General features: G+C 46.0%; 2 protein-coding genes across 31 annotated transcripts in view; both read left to right on the top strand.

The window, feature by feature from the left end:
* Nucleotides 1-4759: 4759 nt before the first annotated feature.
* LOC3290137 (activating signal cointegrator 1 complex subunit 2 homolog) lies at nucleotides 4760-8190 on the top strand. The gene is made up of 4 exons (XM_556966.4): nucleotides 4760-5192; nucleotides 5278-5337; nucleotides 5626-5751; nucleotides 7435-8190. The coding sequence occupies exons 1-4, from the start codon at nucleotides 4968-4970 to the stop codon at nucleotides 7792-7794; spliced, it is 771 nt and encodes a 256-aa protein (XP_556966.3). The 5' UTR covers nucleotides 4760-4967; the 3' UTR covers nucleotides 7795-8190.
* A 1335-nt stretch (nucleotides 8191-9525) lies between these two features.
* Nucleotides 9526-18572, top strand: part of LOC1276916 (PDZ and LIM domain protein 3) — a 33907-nt gene continuing 24860 nt past the window's right edge. For 3 of the 30 annotated variants that reach the window (XM_061663441.1, XM_061663427.1, XM_061663436.1), the window contains exons 1-2: nucleotides 17106-17354; nucleotides 17547-17964. In XM_061663441.1, the coding sequence (XP_061519425.1) occupies nucleotides 17848-17964 (117 nt within the window). In that variant the 5' untranslated portion in view covers nucleotides 17106-17354; nucleotides 17547-17847. Of the gene's footprint in view, nucleotides 10665-16993; nucleotides 17453-17546; nucleotides 17965-18572 lie in introns of those variants that run through there. The other 27 variants (XM_061663443.1, XM_061663426.1, XM_061663437.1 and 24 more) reach the window with 21 other exon arrangements.

The following is an 18572-nucleotide window of genomic DNA, read 5'->3' as shown; positions in this document are numbered from 1 at the left end:
GAAATCCATTTTCGAAAGCCTGTTCTAGATTGCACCTTGCACACACACACACACACACACACACACACACACACACACACACACACACACACACACAAGATAATGTACACTTTGGGGGTGGTACTCGGAAAACGCTCCACATGTGTGGGAAAATGGAGGCTGCGTTGCTGCGTCGGGGTGGGTTTTCCGTTGGCCAATGGCACTGGCGGTACCGTTGCGGCTGTGAGATCGGCACTATCGGCTGAGCAATCGAGATCGAGAGTAATTAAACTCGATACAGAGGTGTGATGCCTGGTGTGGGTCGCCGGTTCCATTTGGTGCACCGAGTGTGAGTTCAGTGCGCTTCTAATTACGATTGCGCGATGATTTGTGAAAAGCGAAAACAAAATGCCTGTTGCACCTGTGTGGCTGATGTGGGATCTTATTGCTGATGTGTTATGCTATGCTTCAGAGGAGAGGAAACATTAATACATGGTTGACGCATTTTGAGCTCAATTTTCTAGGCGAAAATGGCATAAAATCGCTAGAAATGAATAAAAAAATTCACTATATGACTCGTTATTTTATTCATATAAAACAATGAATATATATTTGAACTTAAGTTGGTTTTTCCATTCCATTCCTAGAATGGCCATTCACTACTTATTATACAATTAATCTTGGGTAAGAGAAAATGTAAGAAGCCAGATAAAACATTAACTCATTACGGATTAAATCTGCTGCATCTTAATACTATAACGTACTACTTCTCCTTGTTTCTAAGCTCCAAAGAACGACTTCTACATATAGTACTCTTTGTAATATATCATTTACTCTAACACTCTTGTCCAGTTTGAAACAATTTGATGGTTTTATAGGACCGGAGTCAGCAAGAGTCGGAGTCATCCTGAGTCGTAGTCAGAGGAACGGATGACTCCGGACGACTCTAAGTGACTCCAGGCGTCTCCGGACGACTCCGACTTCGACTTCGGACTACTTCGATCCCGGGTGATTCCTACTCTGGACGACTCTAGACGACTCCGGCCAACTCCAAAAGACTTTGGATAGCTTCAGACCATTCAAAACGTCTCCGGATAATACTAGGCGGTCTTACATACCGAAGTCTGTTGCAAAATTGTTGGAGTCGGGTTGGATTCGAATCTAGATTTTTCCCCATCAATAGTACACACATGTTCCCTCATTTCCTTTCGACTCTTTTTTGTTGTTTCACGGAACTATTATGGACAAAAACAGACTTTTTTGCATTAATTGTATATAGATTGAGAAGACCAATAACCCTTATTGCTCATGAAAGCTTCAATGTGACATCAAATGTGGTGCATGCAAGTAATAATAAGGTTACCTTCATATGTTAGACTTGAACTCATGGTATTTTGGAACTTGTGGGGAAACTATGACAGAAAAAGCATATTTATCTTTTATATTGGATTTTATTCCAATTTAATCAAAGCTCAGGAATATATCTATCAAGTGGTATTGCCCATTTCATCAGTTATGTGTTATTTCCATTATTCAATATGATTTTGCTCCACATCGCACGCATTGCCCAAATCATCCGAAGAGTACTAATTGAGCAAACTTCACGCCACTTGTGCATTGAGAGCACACAAGCATCATCGATACCGGTCAAAAACCGGTGCAACCCTCCAGCCTGTCTCTCACCCTCACAGCAAAAAAAAAACAACAATAACTACCGTTTCATGGTTCAACGTAAACTTTTCCCAACAAATCAATACTCGAGATGAACCAATCGTACAGCTCTGCAAATCTTCATCCCACTCGTGGGGCATTGCGCTCCGCGCGAACGCTTTTCAAACGCGCTGAAGAGCGTTTTGCACACTGCTTTGCCGACCCGCTCATGTGGGTCACCGTGGGTGAAGGTGGTGTCTCGCCCAGCGAACAAACGGTTTGAGAGCATGGCAAAAATCCGGGTCGATCGAACCGATCGGTGTAACAACATAATTAGCGCTTGCCCAAAACAAGCCCAGCCGGTGAACGAGGAGTGCGCCGCGGTAAGCGAGCCTGCAACGAGCCTGGTAAACCGTGCCCACTGCCAACAGGCGGGCGGGTGGCACCGAGATGATAATGTCTTGAGAAGTGTTTCACGGGCCCGATCTCAGACGACGAACGGTCAATGCAGCGAAATCCATCCATCAGGCGTCTACAGAGCGAGAGGGAAGAGTAGGTGCGATGGTGCAACTGCGATGGTGCCCGGTCAATCTTAACCCGATCATCTTGGTGCGGGTGCGATCTTCGGCGATCAAAGTATCCGTTGCGTTGGGTACTGCTGCTGCTGCTGCCACTGCTGACATTTGCACGAAATTTGTTGCAAACGCTGCTGCGCCAGATCTCGCCAAACCCTACAAACAATCCCCCTCCAAAAAGCTGACAGCCTACAGGGTAAGATCGGCAAGATTGCGAACCGCGTTAAGATTGTTTTCTTAGCGCTTCACGAACGATCCTTGCGTCCCGGGTACGAGCCGGTACTTATGTAAACGGCACAAGATCTTGAAAGCTCCCTCGCTCCCTCCACCCATTGGTTAGCAGAAGGGAAGCTGCAAAGGGAAACAGAAAATAATGATCACCTCGGATCGGATCGGATTGGGGCAGCAAAGAAGGGGTAAAGAAATGCGACCGTTAACTGGTCCCTGCGTTAACTGTTAGGGTGTCCTTGAATCGAAAGTTCAGTCAATGCTGCGACGGCGACTACACGCCATCGGGGGGAGGGGGAGATGATTACGTAGCGGGTTGCTCCAGTTGGAGGCTTGAGCCCCCTTTAGGCCGGATCGGTGTGGGAGTTCGTAACACGTTCGCTGGCGAAGGTGCGCTACTCGGGGTTAGCAAAATGGGGTCGTAAAATGTGTCAAGCAAAGAAGCAATAAACCGATTTACCAAAATGCTATCGTTTATCTGGATTACTTCTAATGGCGATCGCAAAAGCGAGGCAAATATGTTGAAGGTGAAGTAGATATGAGCAAAAAAAGGAAATTAAAAATAAAAGGGTTAGTTTCGCTAATTATTGGATTGATCATCTTACGCAATCATTTTAACTTGATACTTTATTGCTGGGCCTTTGTCGGTTTTTAACTCAGTTTATTACTTTTCGTTTTCTTTTAATTTAATTTTACGTTTGACATTTCTATGTTCTGAATTTAATTCACTACTTTAAGGTGTATTTGGTCATTTATATTTCTTTCCATAAGGTGTATTACACTCATAAAAGCGAATAAAATTGTCGTTGATGGCTTTTTGAATAAAATAGTTCACCTTGGAGTTCATTTTCTCAACATAATTCGAGTCACAACTAGTATAGATAAAGGATTTCATGTTTTTGATAGCTTTGTAATAAATCGTTGCTGTTTTTACACAAGCAGTTGCATTTTGGTTATTATTAATAAGTTATAAAGCCTAAAACTGATCACTTGAGTCCAGATTTATGATGCAATAGACTTCTAAACATACTGATCATGATTTATCCATCATATCTCGGTAATAGCTTCAAACAAATTGCGACTGATTTGCAAACATGATTAAACAGCACGTGACAGTGTTGTCACCTATTTAGTACTTCAACCAACTCCCGCCTTCACAACTTGCAAACTAACTCCCGGCCAAACAGTTTCCATCTTTATGTAACGTTTAAACCAGTTCTAGGGAAAAATTTCGGTACGCACGCACCGCAACGTAAGTAGATCGGGTTCGCACCATTCGCACTCCCGTATCAGCAACCTTTCTCTCGAAACTGCCTCTAACACTGTAGGGCCCAGCTGTAGAGCTGAACGTGCGTTCCAATGCATCGTTTTTGTTTTTTTTTTTTTTTTGTTGCTCTTTTTTTCCTCCTCCTCCTGCCTCCTGCAATAAATGTCACACACCCAACGCAACGGGGGCTGCTGCTAACGCCAAACGCCTATCACCCCGTTCGCACGGAGCCAAAACGGTAGAACGTACACGCGCCCGCGAATGTCGACTTGATAGAGATCCGCGAGACCTGTTCCGAAAGTAAACCAATCGACGCCCAGCGGCGTCTGGCTGCTCTAATGGGGGCCCCCCTGGTCTTCGGAAAAGTGACGGGCAGGCATAGAGCACACACACACAAAGGACGGACGAGCCCTAGAATGTGCTGGACGGATGGGTTGAGGTTTCGAGCGCTGCGACCTTCACCAGTCAGTGTTTGGGAGTTCCCATTCTAAGAAGTCTGGCTAGCCTGCGCTCGGTACTGTGACTAATTGATAAAAAGGCTACTACAGCCCAGGCCACACCCGCTGGATGCTGGAAAGCGGCTAGTACGTGCGTGTGTACTGCGAGCGACTGTGTGTCCTATTTTGGAGGTTACTGCTGGAAAGATTGCTATCTGCAAGAAGTCAGAACCACTGCTTCACGACCCTAAAGGTGTGTAATGTAATTTAGTAATAAAAACTACACTTGAAGCGTTAATCATCGTGCTACTCGGAGCTACTTCACTGACCATGACAATGCGTCTTTGGCCAGCAGCACAAACTGCAGCTGGGATCCAACTCTCGATCACCATTTCCCCTTTAGCACCGTGTGAAGGGTGGTTCCCTCTTTCGGTGCAATGGACTCTCCGAGAGGCTCCCCTGTCTGCAAACGGCACAAAAACAAAAAATAGGCTGCAGCCACCTCCACCATCACCGAAAGCCCGTCGGGCCATCGTCGGACTGCATCGGGCCCATGCTGATCCCCCCCACCCGCATTGGTACGGCGGTGGGCCCAAGCGGCACCTTCATATATAAACCGTATCGTGCGGCACAACTGTAGCTCATTGTAGATCGTGATCGTCGCATCGATAGGTCCGATACCCATACCCAAGTGCTCCCAGAGTGGCAGTAGTAGTTCACCTAGTCGGTGAAAGTGAATTGTTTGCTGTGTCAGTAGAACGCAAGCGTGTGCGTGCGTGTTTGTGTGTGTGTATATCGAGCCGGTGTGCAGTGTTACCAGTGTGCCACATCATGCGTGCCTTCGTAGTAGCGACGATACTTTGCGTTGGATTTGTGTCCGCGTACCCGCAGCAAGCGGTCGATCCGGCGTATCTGCGCCAGTACTATCAGCAGATCGCACAGGCCGCTGGTGCGCAGAATGCGGCCCAGGGTCGTGCTGATGCTACGCCAATCCACGAGCAGGGCGCCCAGGAGCAGCAACACATCCCGCAGTATCTGCCACAGGGCCAGCCACAGGTAAGGATGGATGGTGGATAGAGAAACAGCGATGGAAGTGTTTTGTGAGTGATGATATTGATTTTAACTCTCCGTTTCCATCCAGCGTACCCAGTATCAGCAGCCACAGGCCAGACAGTACCAGCCCCAGTACCAGCCTCAGCAGGTAATTGAAGTCTTCCATTTCTTCTTTATCTCCAACACTCCAACACACCTGGTGGTCCTTTTCGAAAGACATCATTAAGCGATCGTAAACTCATATTGAAAGTACTTTGTCGTCACTTTGACTTCATTTCCTGTACTTATGGTGTGCCGCAAGGCCTCCGCTAAGGAACATGTAACAGCCCGGGCATTAGCAAGACACACTTCAAAAGATTCAGGAAGTTGTACCATGGTTTTATTACCTTACCAACATCGCACCTTTTCTTGCTTACTTTCCTTCCCCCGTTGACAGATCCAGTACGTTCAGGAGCAGCAGTACCAGCAGCCCCAGCCCCAGCTGAAGGTGTCCAAGCCCCGACCCCAGTACCTGCAGGGAGGTCAAAAGCAGCCGCTGGAAGAAGAACAGGAGGACTATGATGTAAGTCGCCGCCGTACATGACATTCAATTGCGCCCGAGCAAAAGCTCGTGAAAGCGAAAGTCGCGTACATTGAAGCGCGCTCACTAAAGTGCCTACCGACTGCGCCCGGGAAAATCCGTTTCCGTGTTTCACCCGATCAGCGATCATCGTTGGGTGTCCCTCACCGTAAGCTAATTGCATGCCTGTTTCCATCGCAGCTCAGTTGTGGATCCCTACCCCATCGTGGTACTGGCGCGCGGAACTGGTTATCTTCGGAATGGCCATCTTCGCGACCAGCTGGTTGCGTGTGTACATTGAACTTCACAGCTGACCGGCTCTAGCTCCACAAAAGTCAATGGACATCGCTCGACGAGTTTGACGAGTTCCGGTCAATTATGTAGATGCGAGCGCTGGGATGTAAACACAGCCCGTCCGCGCGCGCACACAAACACACACACACACCGAAATAGGCAAGAGGTTTCCGGTTCATCTACACACGCCACACTTTTCCGCCTACTGGTGATGCACGAGGCCTAGACCGAGACCTACTGTTTGGTGTGCAAGTGGAGGAGGTGATCATTAACTCGATCGCAGTTTTTCCCCATTTTTGGCTGGTGGCCACTTTTCTCCGCTCGAGCGATGACCGCATCGGGGAATGTTTTTCATTCCATTGAATCATCACGTTTGGGTGCAGCACCGAGCGTTTTTCGATGATGCTTGGAGCTGCACACTGCACACCTCGGACCTGCTGCATCAGTTCTCGGGCCTCGGTTGTTGAATAACACACAGAAAGGTTTTGCCCGGTTTGTCCCGCTCCAATTACTGCGGCGCAGCGAAAGTGATCGTATTTTGATGAATGAATGGCGCTGTTGTTGTACAACCCCCCAGGAAAAGCGGAGCGCCGTTTCGATGCTACCGAGTGGTTTTTGTGTGCGCTTACCAGAGAGACGGTGGGAGTTTTAAATCATATGCTTGAGCGTGGAAAGCAGTTTCGTGCGTTCGGTTATTACGAGCGTGATGTATTTCTTATGACACAGCGCTCACTGATCAGCCGCTGTGTGTATAACACCGACATTTGGGGACATTTTTTCGTGTTCCTTTCATGTTCGAACGAAGCAACAATGTGTTCAGAACGAGGAGGTTTCTGTTACGATACCCCCGTCGGTTACTCGGGCAGGCAATGAATCAATCAACTTTCACTCTGTCTCTGGCATGCAAATCTGTACCATGTTCAATACGAAGCGATCTCCGAAAAAACGCGGCTGCAACCGACGACGCTCGAATAACCAGATTGCATAAGACACATTGCACGAACTGCATCGGTGGCGGACACGGGTCGCACGCTAATGTGACAGCACTGTGCGAACGGCGACCCTCCGAACCCGGCGGACCGATCGAGATGACATAACGGCGAAGCACACGTGAAACGCGAGCTCCAGCAGTTCTCCGCTGTGGCGTATCTTGGGGCCCCATCGGATGACCCGAGACAGATTCATTGCATTCTCTTTTGTCGTTGGAGTCACTAATTGGAGTCATTTTGGTTGGACGCTTTCTTTGACTTCGGGGGGTTAAAAGGTGAAAGGGAAACAGCAGTTTACTTTCATGTCTGGATGATGTATCATATCGTTTTGTTTCGTAACATTGCTTCAAGTGCCAACCAATCTTATGATTTGCGTCCTCGTTTCTCCTATCATACAATCCAGGCCAACCCTTCGTACCAGTTCGGTTTCGACGTGAAGGACGATGAGTTCACCAACTACCAGAACCGCAAGGAGCAGCGCGACGGAAACGTGATCAAGGGCAGCTACTCCGTGGTCGACTCGGACGGATTCATCCGCACCGTCACGTACACCGCCGACCCGAAGGAAGGCTTTAAGGCCGAGGTCAGCCGCCAGCCAACCGACATCGTGGTCAAGATCCCGACGCCGGCACCCCAGTCCCAGCACGACCGTTTCGCTAGTCAGCCCCAGTCGGCCGGTGCGTACCGTGTGCAGCAGCAGCCCCAGCAGCAGCAGCAGGCTCAGCCCCGACCAAGACCGCAGGAGTACTCCCAGTACCAGTAAGGCGGATCAGCAGGGTGGATCTCCTTCTTCTCCTCAACCATCACTACCACGTAATTTATGTTGTGTTAGAGACAGTGTCGTGGACAGGCCCTGTCCATGCGTTCGGTCAAACCTAGACCACAGACTGAATGTGGAAGTATCGTAGAAATCGCCCTTCCGTGCGTGCTTCCTGGTAGTGATCGTCTCAAAACCATTTACTCGGCACCACTAGAGCTAGTAAAGTGAAGGTGTCCATGCGTGTGAAGATGCGCAACTCCTAAGAAATTGGCGTCCGTGTGAGCTTCTGTCGCTCGCACGGCCGACCCTATCGCCTGTGGGCACACTATTCTCACTTGCCCTTTATCGTAAAGTCATGATATTTAAATAAAAAAAACACAAAACTGTCAATAAAACTAACGATTTACGTGTCTTTTTGTCTACTTTTTTCCGAAATCAGATATAAAACATTACTTCCTCGATTCTACCATTTCTAGTGTGCATAGGGACAAAGGTCAATCACTTGCTGAGTTTCGACTCCAATAGTTTTTCATCCGTTTGGTCAGTGATATGATTTGCTAATCAGTTTTTCTCCAAAAATATACTGTAGTCATCAATCTAAGGAATATCTCCAAAAAGGGATTACAGTTAAAGACCTTGAGATGTACCTAAAAGAGGCGAATTCATGAAGATCAGTTACGGGGTAACTTCAATACAGGATTTTTAATATGATCTATTACAGTTAGCATACTCTCTGAACTCTGTGTGACATTAAGTTATACACTCATGCCTTGTTTACGACTTTGCAATCATTAGGAAAGCTGAAAGTGTACCAAAAGTATAGGAATTGAAAATTCCCTTGTAATGTGTCATACATCGTATGCCTTATCCCAGCCTAGAAGTAAATTCGGACAATAAGAACTTGCCTAGAAGACTTTAATACACTATAAACTGAGTGATCAGATGGTCTATTTGGGAGACGTACCGGCTTCTACAAGGCTGGATGGATGCGAGTCTCATCCAAAACGTCCCTGAGTAGCAAGAATTCAACTATTCTGCAGCGTCGAGAACAAATTGATCTAGGAAATAAGGAAAGTAACAATGGACATGATTACTAAAACGATTTGGTTTTGAGTAGTTTTACCCAATTAAACCTTTGGAATTGAGAACAAAATTCTTAATACAACTAGAGCTCTATCAGAATTAACAATTTGTTGATACAATAACCAATTATTATAAGAAATTATTTTTTGTTGACCTATGGAAGAGCACCAGAGTATCTTCTAAGTTGAAACGGTTTGGTTTGATACATTCCAGTTCATGCCCCATTCATCTAAGTATCGAATCATATTCATGTGTACCTCGTACCTTGAGGAATTTCTTATTAATTACCTTACAATATAAAAGAATTTATCATACATTCGCCTGAAGTTCGATTCACCACTTTCATGGTCATCGCTGAAGGCCACCACTATGATGCCGCATTTCCGTTGGCATATTTTACACCCAACCGTCAGCCATTTCTCCTTTCCTCTCTATTGCATGCCGTATTACTCCGTTTAAATTATGCTCTTGATATGAAAATAAATCACCAGTCTTGAAAATCCAATGCTGCCGGTCCGATTTCAACGCATCAGGCGCCCGAATAGATCTGGCAAAATCGTTTAATGTCCCACCAGCGCGAACACATCCGCCTGACAGATGTACAAATAGTTTATCATAAACAGTTGCTTCCAACGTGCTGTGTCGCCATGGCATGAAATCTCTGCGTTTGGCACCGTATCACAAGCTCATCAATCACCGTTGAAACCGAACCGAAAATGAAGCCGGAGCCGCCGATCGACATCGCCGTCGTAAAACCCACGACGCAGGGTGTATTGGAGTGGTAGAAGTGGAGTAAATCTTCACCGCACAGCGCTTCCCGCGAGCAAGAATGTTAAAATAAATGGAATTTATTTACACTGGCTGTGGTTGGGGTTTTTTCCTGAACTTTTCCTGAACTGCAAAGCCTTGCTTGTGGTCCGTTTACGATTCGTGAGGAAAGTTAGAGGTTAGACATTTTAAAATGATAATTTACTCTCTCTCGTTTTGCTCAACTCTCTTTCTCTCCCTCCGATGCAAATGATCCGTTTGCGCAAGAAGCTGACGTCTTGGATGTGATCTGTAGACCGCCCAGTGCCCTGCCACTCCTGTCTCATGCGTCCCTTCAACCGTGGGAGACCTGCGCATACGAACACCGTCTGTCTTTCCATTGAGAAAATTGCATTCCCTTCCGATCTCGTTCCCGATCACGCAAACCCTTCGCCCACCCCGAACACCCAGGTTAAGCAAAGGCACGAAACCAAAGAACCCTGCTCAGTTGTGTCCCGAAAGAACGTGGGTGTCGATCGTATGACTGTCCCCTGGTGAGAACAATCGCGTATGCTTGCGGATATTGTGTGTACACTGTGGTTCGCCGAATAGACGTGGTAAAGTGAGTGAAAGAGACGAACGAAAAACGGGCGGGAAAATCGTTTGTCGTTAATCGGGGTGCTGAGCGTCGTAGATCAGTCGCACTTCAGTAGTAGCATTGGCTAGGGTGTACCGTGTAGAGCAGGTTTCGAACATCAAGTGTAAAGCAGTAACAGTAGCTGTTCGCATCGACAGTGTCCAATCGGAAAATCTTCCTGCCGCGTGGCAAGCAGACAAACGCATCTTTTCCGGGAAGGTCAAGTTTGCAAGACATTTTGACCCCATTAGCACAGACAGACAGCTCGTAGTGAAGCGTTCAATCACCTGCGCGCACGATGGAGTACGATCGTCAGCAGTTTGAGCGACCGGCATTTTGGAGACTGCCCAAGCAGAAAACGTTCGAGCTGCCGTACGGAAGGAAGCGGGTCCATTTCAGCGAGCAGGTGAGTACCGAGCAACGGCCAGACGGTGCTCATCATTGTATCCACACCCTTGTAAAGATGGACATTTGCGGGGAAAGCCGCCCGGAACAGGTGTTTGCTGTGGCAGACAGTGCTATGCTAAATGAAAGAGGAAAAACATCACTTTCCAATGTCATTCACCATACGGTGTTCCGACGAAATTGAACTTTTCTTGTGTGTCATCTAGCTACTTCGCGTTGGTTAGTTGACTTTGGGGCTGCGGATTTACGATGAAACGATGAAATTCTGATTCTTAAAATAAATCGCAATTCGTGCACGCGAGTATGTGTGTCATATCGCAATGCTACACGCAAACATTGTGCTACCCTTGAATTATGCTTCAATAACACAAAAAAACGGCTCCTATTGTTGGCCACCATTACTATGTCAGCCTATTTTTATACAATGACACTGGGAGACAAATCATCGGTACGGAATAATAATTGAAACCTTCGCTGGTTTTGTGCGTCGTCAAGACGGTTAAAGCAAACCAAACTTTCATCGAATCCTGTGTAGTTACAGTTTTGTGTTAAAAGTGTACGTCTTCTCATGAGCTAGCGAATCCATCGTCAGCTGATTCTGACGGACGGGCATTTTGCGTCAAGCGCCGGTTTATATAATGGTTTACGTAATAGATTCCTTACACAAAACGTCACTATTTCTAGTTCACATTCTCCATCGACTAACCGCAAATGAGGTGTTGATGGGAAATCAATTCAAACTGCTGTCGGAAAGGATTGACATGTTTGTACAGCGTGCACTACGGTTTTGATCGGATTGTAAGCAACACTGTAAGATGGTTTACAATTGAGATTTTGGGTAGGTGACTAGTTTGGTCGGAGCGGCACTACATTGTTTGATTGTAAAAATAAACGTAATGCTGGCTGTTATTGTGATGATATCATTTCTCCATTGTTACTATTTCCTGGTAGCAGCTGTGCTATTTGGATTGTGAACTTTGAAGTAACTGCTTATTCACTCTTGTCAATCTATTTAAGTACAACGTAAACTGTTTTAGGTAAGCTAGCCGGTCTCGTGGTACAGTCGTCAACTCGGACGAATTAACAACATGCCCGTCATGGGTTCAAGCCCCAAATGAACCGTGCTCCTATACGTAGGATTGACTAATCTGCTTTAATAAATTAGTCACTGAAAGCTAAACTCCACAAGTGGCACAGACAGGCCTTGACCGACAACGGTTGATGAGTCAAAGAAGAAGTAAAAGTAAGCTGTTTTAGCAGCATTAATATTTTAAAACATTTCACGTGTGTTTTATCAATTTGTTGTCCCATTTGGGACCGTTTTGTATCCTTCGGAATCATATATTCTAGCACATTACGTACGAAATCAGCAGAAAAACAATTGCCGCTAAAACGTAGCACATGTTTTCCTCGCGTTCCAACGGTCATCCAATACAAGTTTGAATGTTTAAGCCCCTGCAACATATGCAATCCGTACAACGCCATACTACCCAAGCAACAAAACACGCGAACCCTGTAAGCGTTTCAAGCGTTTCCAAAGGGCACCGGTAAACAACTGCATTGATTTTCTTTTTCATTTGCGGCTATGCGTATGGTTCTTGCTACCTGCAAACTTGCAAGCAATACTTTTTTCCCCCTTTTTATTCCTAAAAGGGTCCATAAATAAGCAACACAGTACCGAAGGGTTAAGCGTATCAAGAAACAGCAAGCCCTTCTCGGCCCAGCGCGTCCCTAGACCCTACAAACATAAATAATCGAGGGTAAGTGCACCCTTTTCTTGTCTTCGGTCTTTTAATTTTAAGATAATTTAAGACGCGTGCCGCTTTTGATGTTACCCGCGAAAGCGTAAGATATCGAGAAAAAATGCGTTCGCTCTTAAGAAAATTCATATATACTAAAAACTGATGTCTATGAGGTTTCCAAACACTCGATGAATGGTTATTTGTGAGTTTAAAGGATGATCAAAAATGTGCAATAATAAATCTATCACTAACAAAGGTATTCTATTTTAACAAAATCTTGAGAAATGTATTTCCATTTCATAAAAGACTTATAGAGGATTTGTATTGCATTTTAATCACGTTTAAGGTCGAGGACCCAAAAATTTTCTATTTCCTATACCTTACTGTTTGAAATTAAAATGGATTCAAAACGGATCAAAACAAAACTCCAATCAAACTGGTTTTCATTCAGATTAAAACACATCCAATTGCCTTCGTTGACAACATTTTCTCGAATTTCCCACCGAAACAAGTATTTTCTTTTCCACCCAAAATCCTACCAAAACAGGTAATCCTTCGTTATTCTTCATAATGCCCCAACAAAAAGCAACCCGGTACAGACGAGCTGTCCCAAACCTGGCGCCCAAGGTACCCGTCCCGCAACCGATGCATCCCACAGGTCACCGGGATTGACCTGTTTCCAAAATTTCTTCCTTTCTTGCAAACCGGAATCTTTTGGTTGGCGCGTCTTGCTGTACCGAGACTTGAGAAAGCCCATTCTACGTCTTTCCCACTGCCGGTTGTTTAAAACTTTTGACGCAAAACATTTTTAAAATGAAACATTCCACCACAATCTTTACGCAATGCATTCTGCCCTGCTTCTCTGATGCCCTTGGAAAAGGGATCGCTTGAACCGGCTCCATGCCAAGTGTGGCGCTGATTAGTGTGCGATTGATTCGGTTCGGTAGGAACGCTCGCCCGTCAAATCAGTGCACCAGTGTAAATTGCGTTTCACATTTATCGCAGCGCCGATTCGGTCGGTCGGTCGGTTTGAATGGGTTTGGATCGGTTCCAAGTTCGATATCCCGCGGGAATAGGATTAAACTTGCACTTCTACTACATCAAGCAGAGGTTGCAAAATCGTTTCCACGAGATCGTTTAGAAATCTCGGCCCTGTACAAGCTGCCCTCTCTTGGGGCCTTTAATGTGGAACAAGATGCAATCATCTGTTCCCCTTGCGCGGAGCAACAAAACTGAACCACTTGAACTGACCTATATTTAGTCGTCAGCACAAACAGACAGCGCTTTGAAGCTACTGTTGCTGCAAATTGTTTGCCGACTTTCGGTCTGTTTGGTCTTTAAAGCGATCGATCCGACGCGTCCGGCACTGCTGCATGCGGGACATCCTGGTCTGCTGCGTACGGTGCGATTGGACTGGAGATGTGTGCCTGGGTACATCTCGCCACTCGCCACAATGGTCACCACCCACCCACCTCAGGCAGAGTAACGATTCCCAAACCGGACGTGTTACCCTTTTTGCCCGGGTTTGCAGGACAGACTGACGGGTTGTGTTAGACATCTGTGCGGTTGTTTTGGAACGGTTTGGCTGGAACGTCTCAATGCCAAAAGCATAAATTCCACTGTCGACACCTTTCGTATGGAGGTGGGCTGGTAGGCGTAAGCGTGAGCAGTGGGAGTAATATCCGGTCGAAGAGGAACCATCTGTTTCTGCACGGGGCTGTTCCTGCGTTCGATCCAACCAGACAGAGAGACTGGTTAACCGGCTAACCGAAATGATAGAACCTTACATTGATGGGGAATAATTGAAGCAATTGAATGCTGCCGGAACCGATCGTTTAGTCTCACTGCTGCTTGTTTGCACAGCGATGATCTCATCCTTATGCACTTATGAGGGATATCCGGAAGGGTTTCCTGGTTGAAGGAGCAATTTGTGGTTGCCCTATACTTCCAACATGTGGCTTACAATAGAGCTCAAGACGATTGGACCGTAAGAAGTTGGAATTTTGAAGAAGAATTTATCATATTGTGGCAAATTATGAAGAATTGTATTGTAAGTTATTTATTTATCATGATTTATTTTATAAATTTTGAAAATGTTTAACTCCATTAAACTGCTTCTATATTTCAAATAGAATGCTAATTATATTCCTATTCTATACTAATTTGAATATCTAATGTGAAATCGTAAACCTAAAAAGGACTCAAATTAGCTGCCTCATTCCAATCGTTCACGCAATATAACGCCATCGCCCAACAATTTCCAATGTATTAGTGCCTACGCAATAGCAAAGCAAGATGGTGGTGGTGATGTTGATGGTGCACGGATGTGGTTCCCGAACCACAATCAACCCTTCGGTTGTCAGGATTTCACCCTCAGTCCGTGAAACCCAAAGCACGGTTTTGCGCGAACGGTATGGAAAAATCATTTTCCACCGCGTTGCGTAATGCGCAGCTTCATCCCCGGAAGCCATCTTTTTCGCGGCGACACGCTCGCCTCCTGTGCATGGCATTTCTGCGTGTATGGGTGTATGTGTGTTTTAGTACAAGGGGTAGGCGATGGCTGCTTGGATGAGACTGGCTGCGCTTGTGTGTGTGTGTGTGGGTGCGCGTGCGTTTATGTGCGTTTGATGAATTTGGTTGCAAAATGGTGCTGTGCTATGTAAATAGACTAATTGATTGGTGTGATTTCATAACACTAATTTTATTATTTCTATTAAGAACTTTATAGAGTTCACTTAAGAACAGTAAAATTTTGTACAATTTTTCATAACTAAAGTATTACATTTCCTTGATAAATCCAATCCATTACAAAACGCGCTGTTTCATGAGCGTTATCTTTTTGTTGGGAAACTTCACCACCCAGCACGAAATAATGTCTGTCTCCGTTTCAACCGGATTAAGTTTTATTTACGCTGCTCGAAATGTCCCCCACCGAATGATCCACGTACGAGGCAAAAATCCCCATTAAACGGCCACCGAGCGGTTCCATACGCGCAGACACTTGACGCTAGCGGGTATATCAAGCCATAAACACAATCCCTACCACCGTAGAGACTTTATTTTGGTCTGCATTCAAAACAGCAAAACCCCACAACCAGGGCGGGGTATGATTTGCCAGATGACACGACACGATCAGCACAGGAAAAAATGGACGGAATTTCTTAAACACTTCCAACGACGACGTGCTGCAATCGAAACCGACTCATGTGTCCATCGGTCTATCCGTCCATCACCACAGCAGCCGTCGAGACGAAGCGTGCTTTCTCTGGGTCAGCATAACGGTTATAATTTCCACTCGAGTGAAACGATTATGAATTTCAAAATCATCAATTTGGACCGAGGTACGGTACCCGGGGTGTCCCAATCGATACACCGCTAGAAGGTTACAGTTTTTCCCCGTCATTGCCGTCTGACGCCTTGAGGGTAAGCGTGGAGCGATGAGCGTGATATGAGCGTGTTGTACCTATGCGACTTCAGCTGCCGACACTGCAGTTTACGTTGGTCGTGGTCTGCTTATGCATGGGAATATATTTATAGAAACTATCACTTTGGAACACTCCTGCAGCGCCACCCAACAGGTGTCTACGGTCCAGTTTTGTGAGCTGATTGCATACTGTGACTGTGGAGTGGGAAATAACCACAACGGAACGAAGGACAAATAGCCTAGAATTACAGCAATTACAGAATTAATCTAGTTATGACATTTAGTCTATGTTTAACATCTTCTTAGAATGGCGTAACTATACTTTTCAACATGCTCAAACCTTCCAGTTGATAAACAATTCAACAACTGCCAGCAATATTCTCCCTTTGCTGCAGGAGCATTGCAACACAGTCGATTTAGTACTGTGCTAATCGTCCCATACTAACAGCTTCATCAGTTTTCACTGTGTGTGAATCATCTGTACAGTGGGCAGAACGTAAACAACGCACCAGTACTATCCCAACTTAACATCGAAGCGTAGGTCAATACAAGAGGGAAATCCCTTACACTTTACAATATTTTGTAAAACTCGCTACAATTATCTGTAATGATTCACAGATTTTATAGAGTATTTGCTGTAGCGATGAGTAATGCATGCATGACCAAAGGGAAGCTCTCCTTTGCAGCATAGAGTTCAATAATAAGCCGATGACTAACACATGTTCAAGGTTCGATTCCAATGTTCAAAGGCAAACATAACGTATAAAATGTAAAAGTGCATTACAAATCAAGCTTTAAATACACCGCGAACAACTTCATTATGCCATTTGACGAGTGAAGTGATCCACTCGAGACGATTCGATCGAGCCTTATTGCGGCCATGATTCACATTAAAATTTAAACGAAAACACTTCCCAAAGGAAAACACGTACACAGACAGTCAAACAACACGTCCGATGACCAATGCATCTTGCCCCGGGTGGAAGAGGGAACGTTACATCTTGAAGATTTTCCTTACCTGCCTTCCCTTTCTTTGCACAATTTTCGCCCTGCCACACGATCGCACGATCGGTTTCACTCAGCTGGGCTGAAAATGAGTGATGCACGATCGTTGCTGGTCTCGGCCACAGAGAGTGACCGCAGCTCCCGAAGCTCACACAAACACGCGATCACGATCACGTCGCGGGAGCACACACGTATACGATTGGCCAGTGCGAGTGACCGTCCGGCGATTAAAATAAATATTTGATTTTCGACACCGCGGTCCGTCCACGTCCACGGGGTTCGTCCGGTCGGGTGAGTGCCTGATGCGAAGGGAAATAGAAGAGAAAAAACGCGCGCACACAGACACACACATTCATACCCAGGGAGCATACGACATTGCCCGAGACTAGAGAAAAACGAGGTCCCCGTTCAGGCCGGGCTTCCCGGGTGATGCTAGCAAAAGTGCAACCAGACAACGACAAGCGACAAGCGACACGGTTCTGAAGTCGGTCAGCGCGGAAACAATTTTCAGCTAGCGAGCGTGCGTACGTGTGTGTGTGTGTGTGTGTGTGTGTGTGTGTGTGTGTGTGTGTGTGTGTGTGAATTTTACTGTGCTTGTCGGGAAATATCGAGAAAGAAGTGATTTTTCCCATTGAAACGAAACCCAATTTCAGTACAGAATTAATTGGAAAATCTATTTAATTCTTCTTATCCTTTTCCCGCTGTGTTTTAGTGCGAACCTCTAAAGTGTGCCTGACAAAGTGTCTCTAGGTGCTGCACGACATTTTTACAGTTACGTGGATTTTTTCTCGACCTTTCCTTCTCACTCTCTCTGTCACATACACAGAAAGTGCCAGTGATCGTGTAATTTTGGTGCTGAGCAGACAACTCAGGGTGGGAGTTTCAAAAAGTCGAACAAACACATAACTAGTGGATTGAAACATATTATTTTCCGTACAATAAAGTGTGTGTGTTTTTTGTGTGTTTGAACCTGTGAAGGGATACAGCTACAGCCCGATCGTCCCTTTTGCGCAATGAGTCCAAAACCGCACGATTTTACCGTTACGTTGAGGCGTTCCTCGCCCCAGGTCGCGTGGGGCATCCGGCTGGCCGGTGGTACTGACCTGAACGCACCACTTATCATCACACGGGTAAGCATCGTCAAGAGGGTGGAAGCATAAAAGTAGCGAACAAAACCTACCCACCAACACTCGGCAGAAGGTTACGGTGACCGATTGTGTCAAAAATAAAGGAACAGTGCTCGCCACTCGACTGCGCAAAACGGAAAACGTCGCCCGTGGGGCCGAAGAAAGTGGCAAAACGAAGAGGGAAATTAAAGTGAAGAGGAAAAAAAAACAATGTTATTGAGAGCCACTCGGTGGAGTAGAACAACCGACGGCGGGTAGGCGGGAGCATGGAGGCGCACACGATGTCAAAACAACGCGCACAATCGCTCTCCGTCTCAGCGGGGCAGTGCACACCGGCACACCGATATCCATTTTCTTGGGATGGTTGCCAATAAAATTTTAGTACCATTTGCAGTCGTAGTCTTTTTTTTCCCTCACCCCATCGGGCGAGAAAAATCGGGATAAACTCAAGCCAACATGGCCTGCAGCAGCAGCAGCAGCAGCAGCAGTATCGACGGTTGCATCGTGTTGCATCACAGTTTTGCAGTGATTAATGGTGGTTTGTTTGCAAAATGGTTGCCATCCTGCCTGCAGCCGCGTTCTCTGGTTCAGTGTGTTTATTAAAACGCAAT

The sequence above is a fragment of the Anopheles gambiae genome, chromosome 2, assembly GCF_943734735.2.
Source record: "Anopheles gambiae chromosome 2, idAnoGambNW_F1_1, whole genome shotgun sequence".
NCBI classification, from domain to species: domain Eukaryota; kingdom Metazoa; phylum Arthropoda; class Insecta; order Diptera; family Culicidae; genus Anopheles; species Anopheles gambiae.
The sequence above is the reverse complement of the archived record's forward strand: the minus strand, read 5'-3'. Positions and strand labels throughout refer to the sequence as shown.

What these genes read in the sequence shown, in the direction of transcription:
- LOC3290137 (XM_556966.4), top strand. Translation starts at nt 4,968, where the DNA reads ATGCGTGCCTTCGTAGTAGCGACGATACTTTGCGTTGGATTTGTGTCC. An exon ending in TGCCACAGGGCCAGCCACAG is followed by an intron (nt 5,193 to 5,277) that starts GTAAGGATGGAT and finishes GTTTCCATCCAG; the next exon opens with CGTACCCAGTATCAGCAGCC. An exon ending in AAGAACAGGAGGACTATGAT is followed by an intron (nt 5,752 to 7,434) that starts GTAAGTCGCCGC and finishes CATACAATCCAG; the next exon opens with GCCAACCCTTCGTACCAGTT.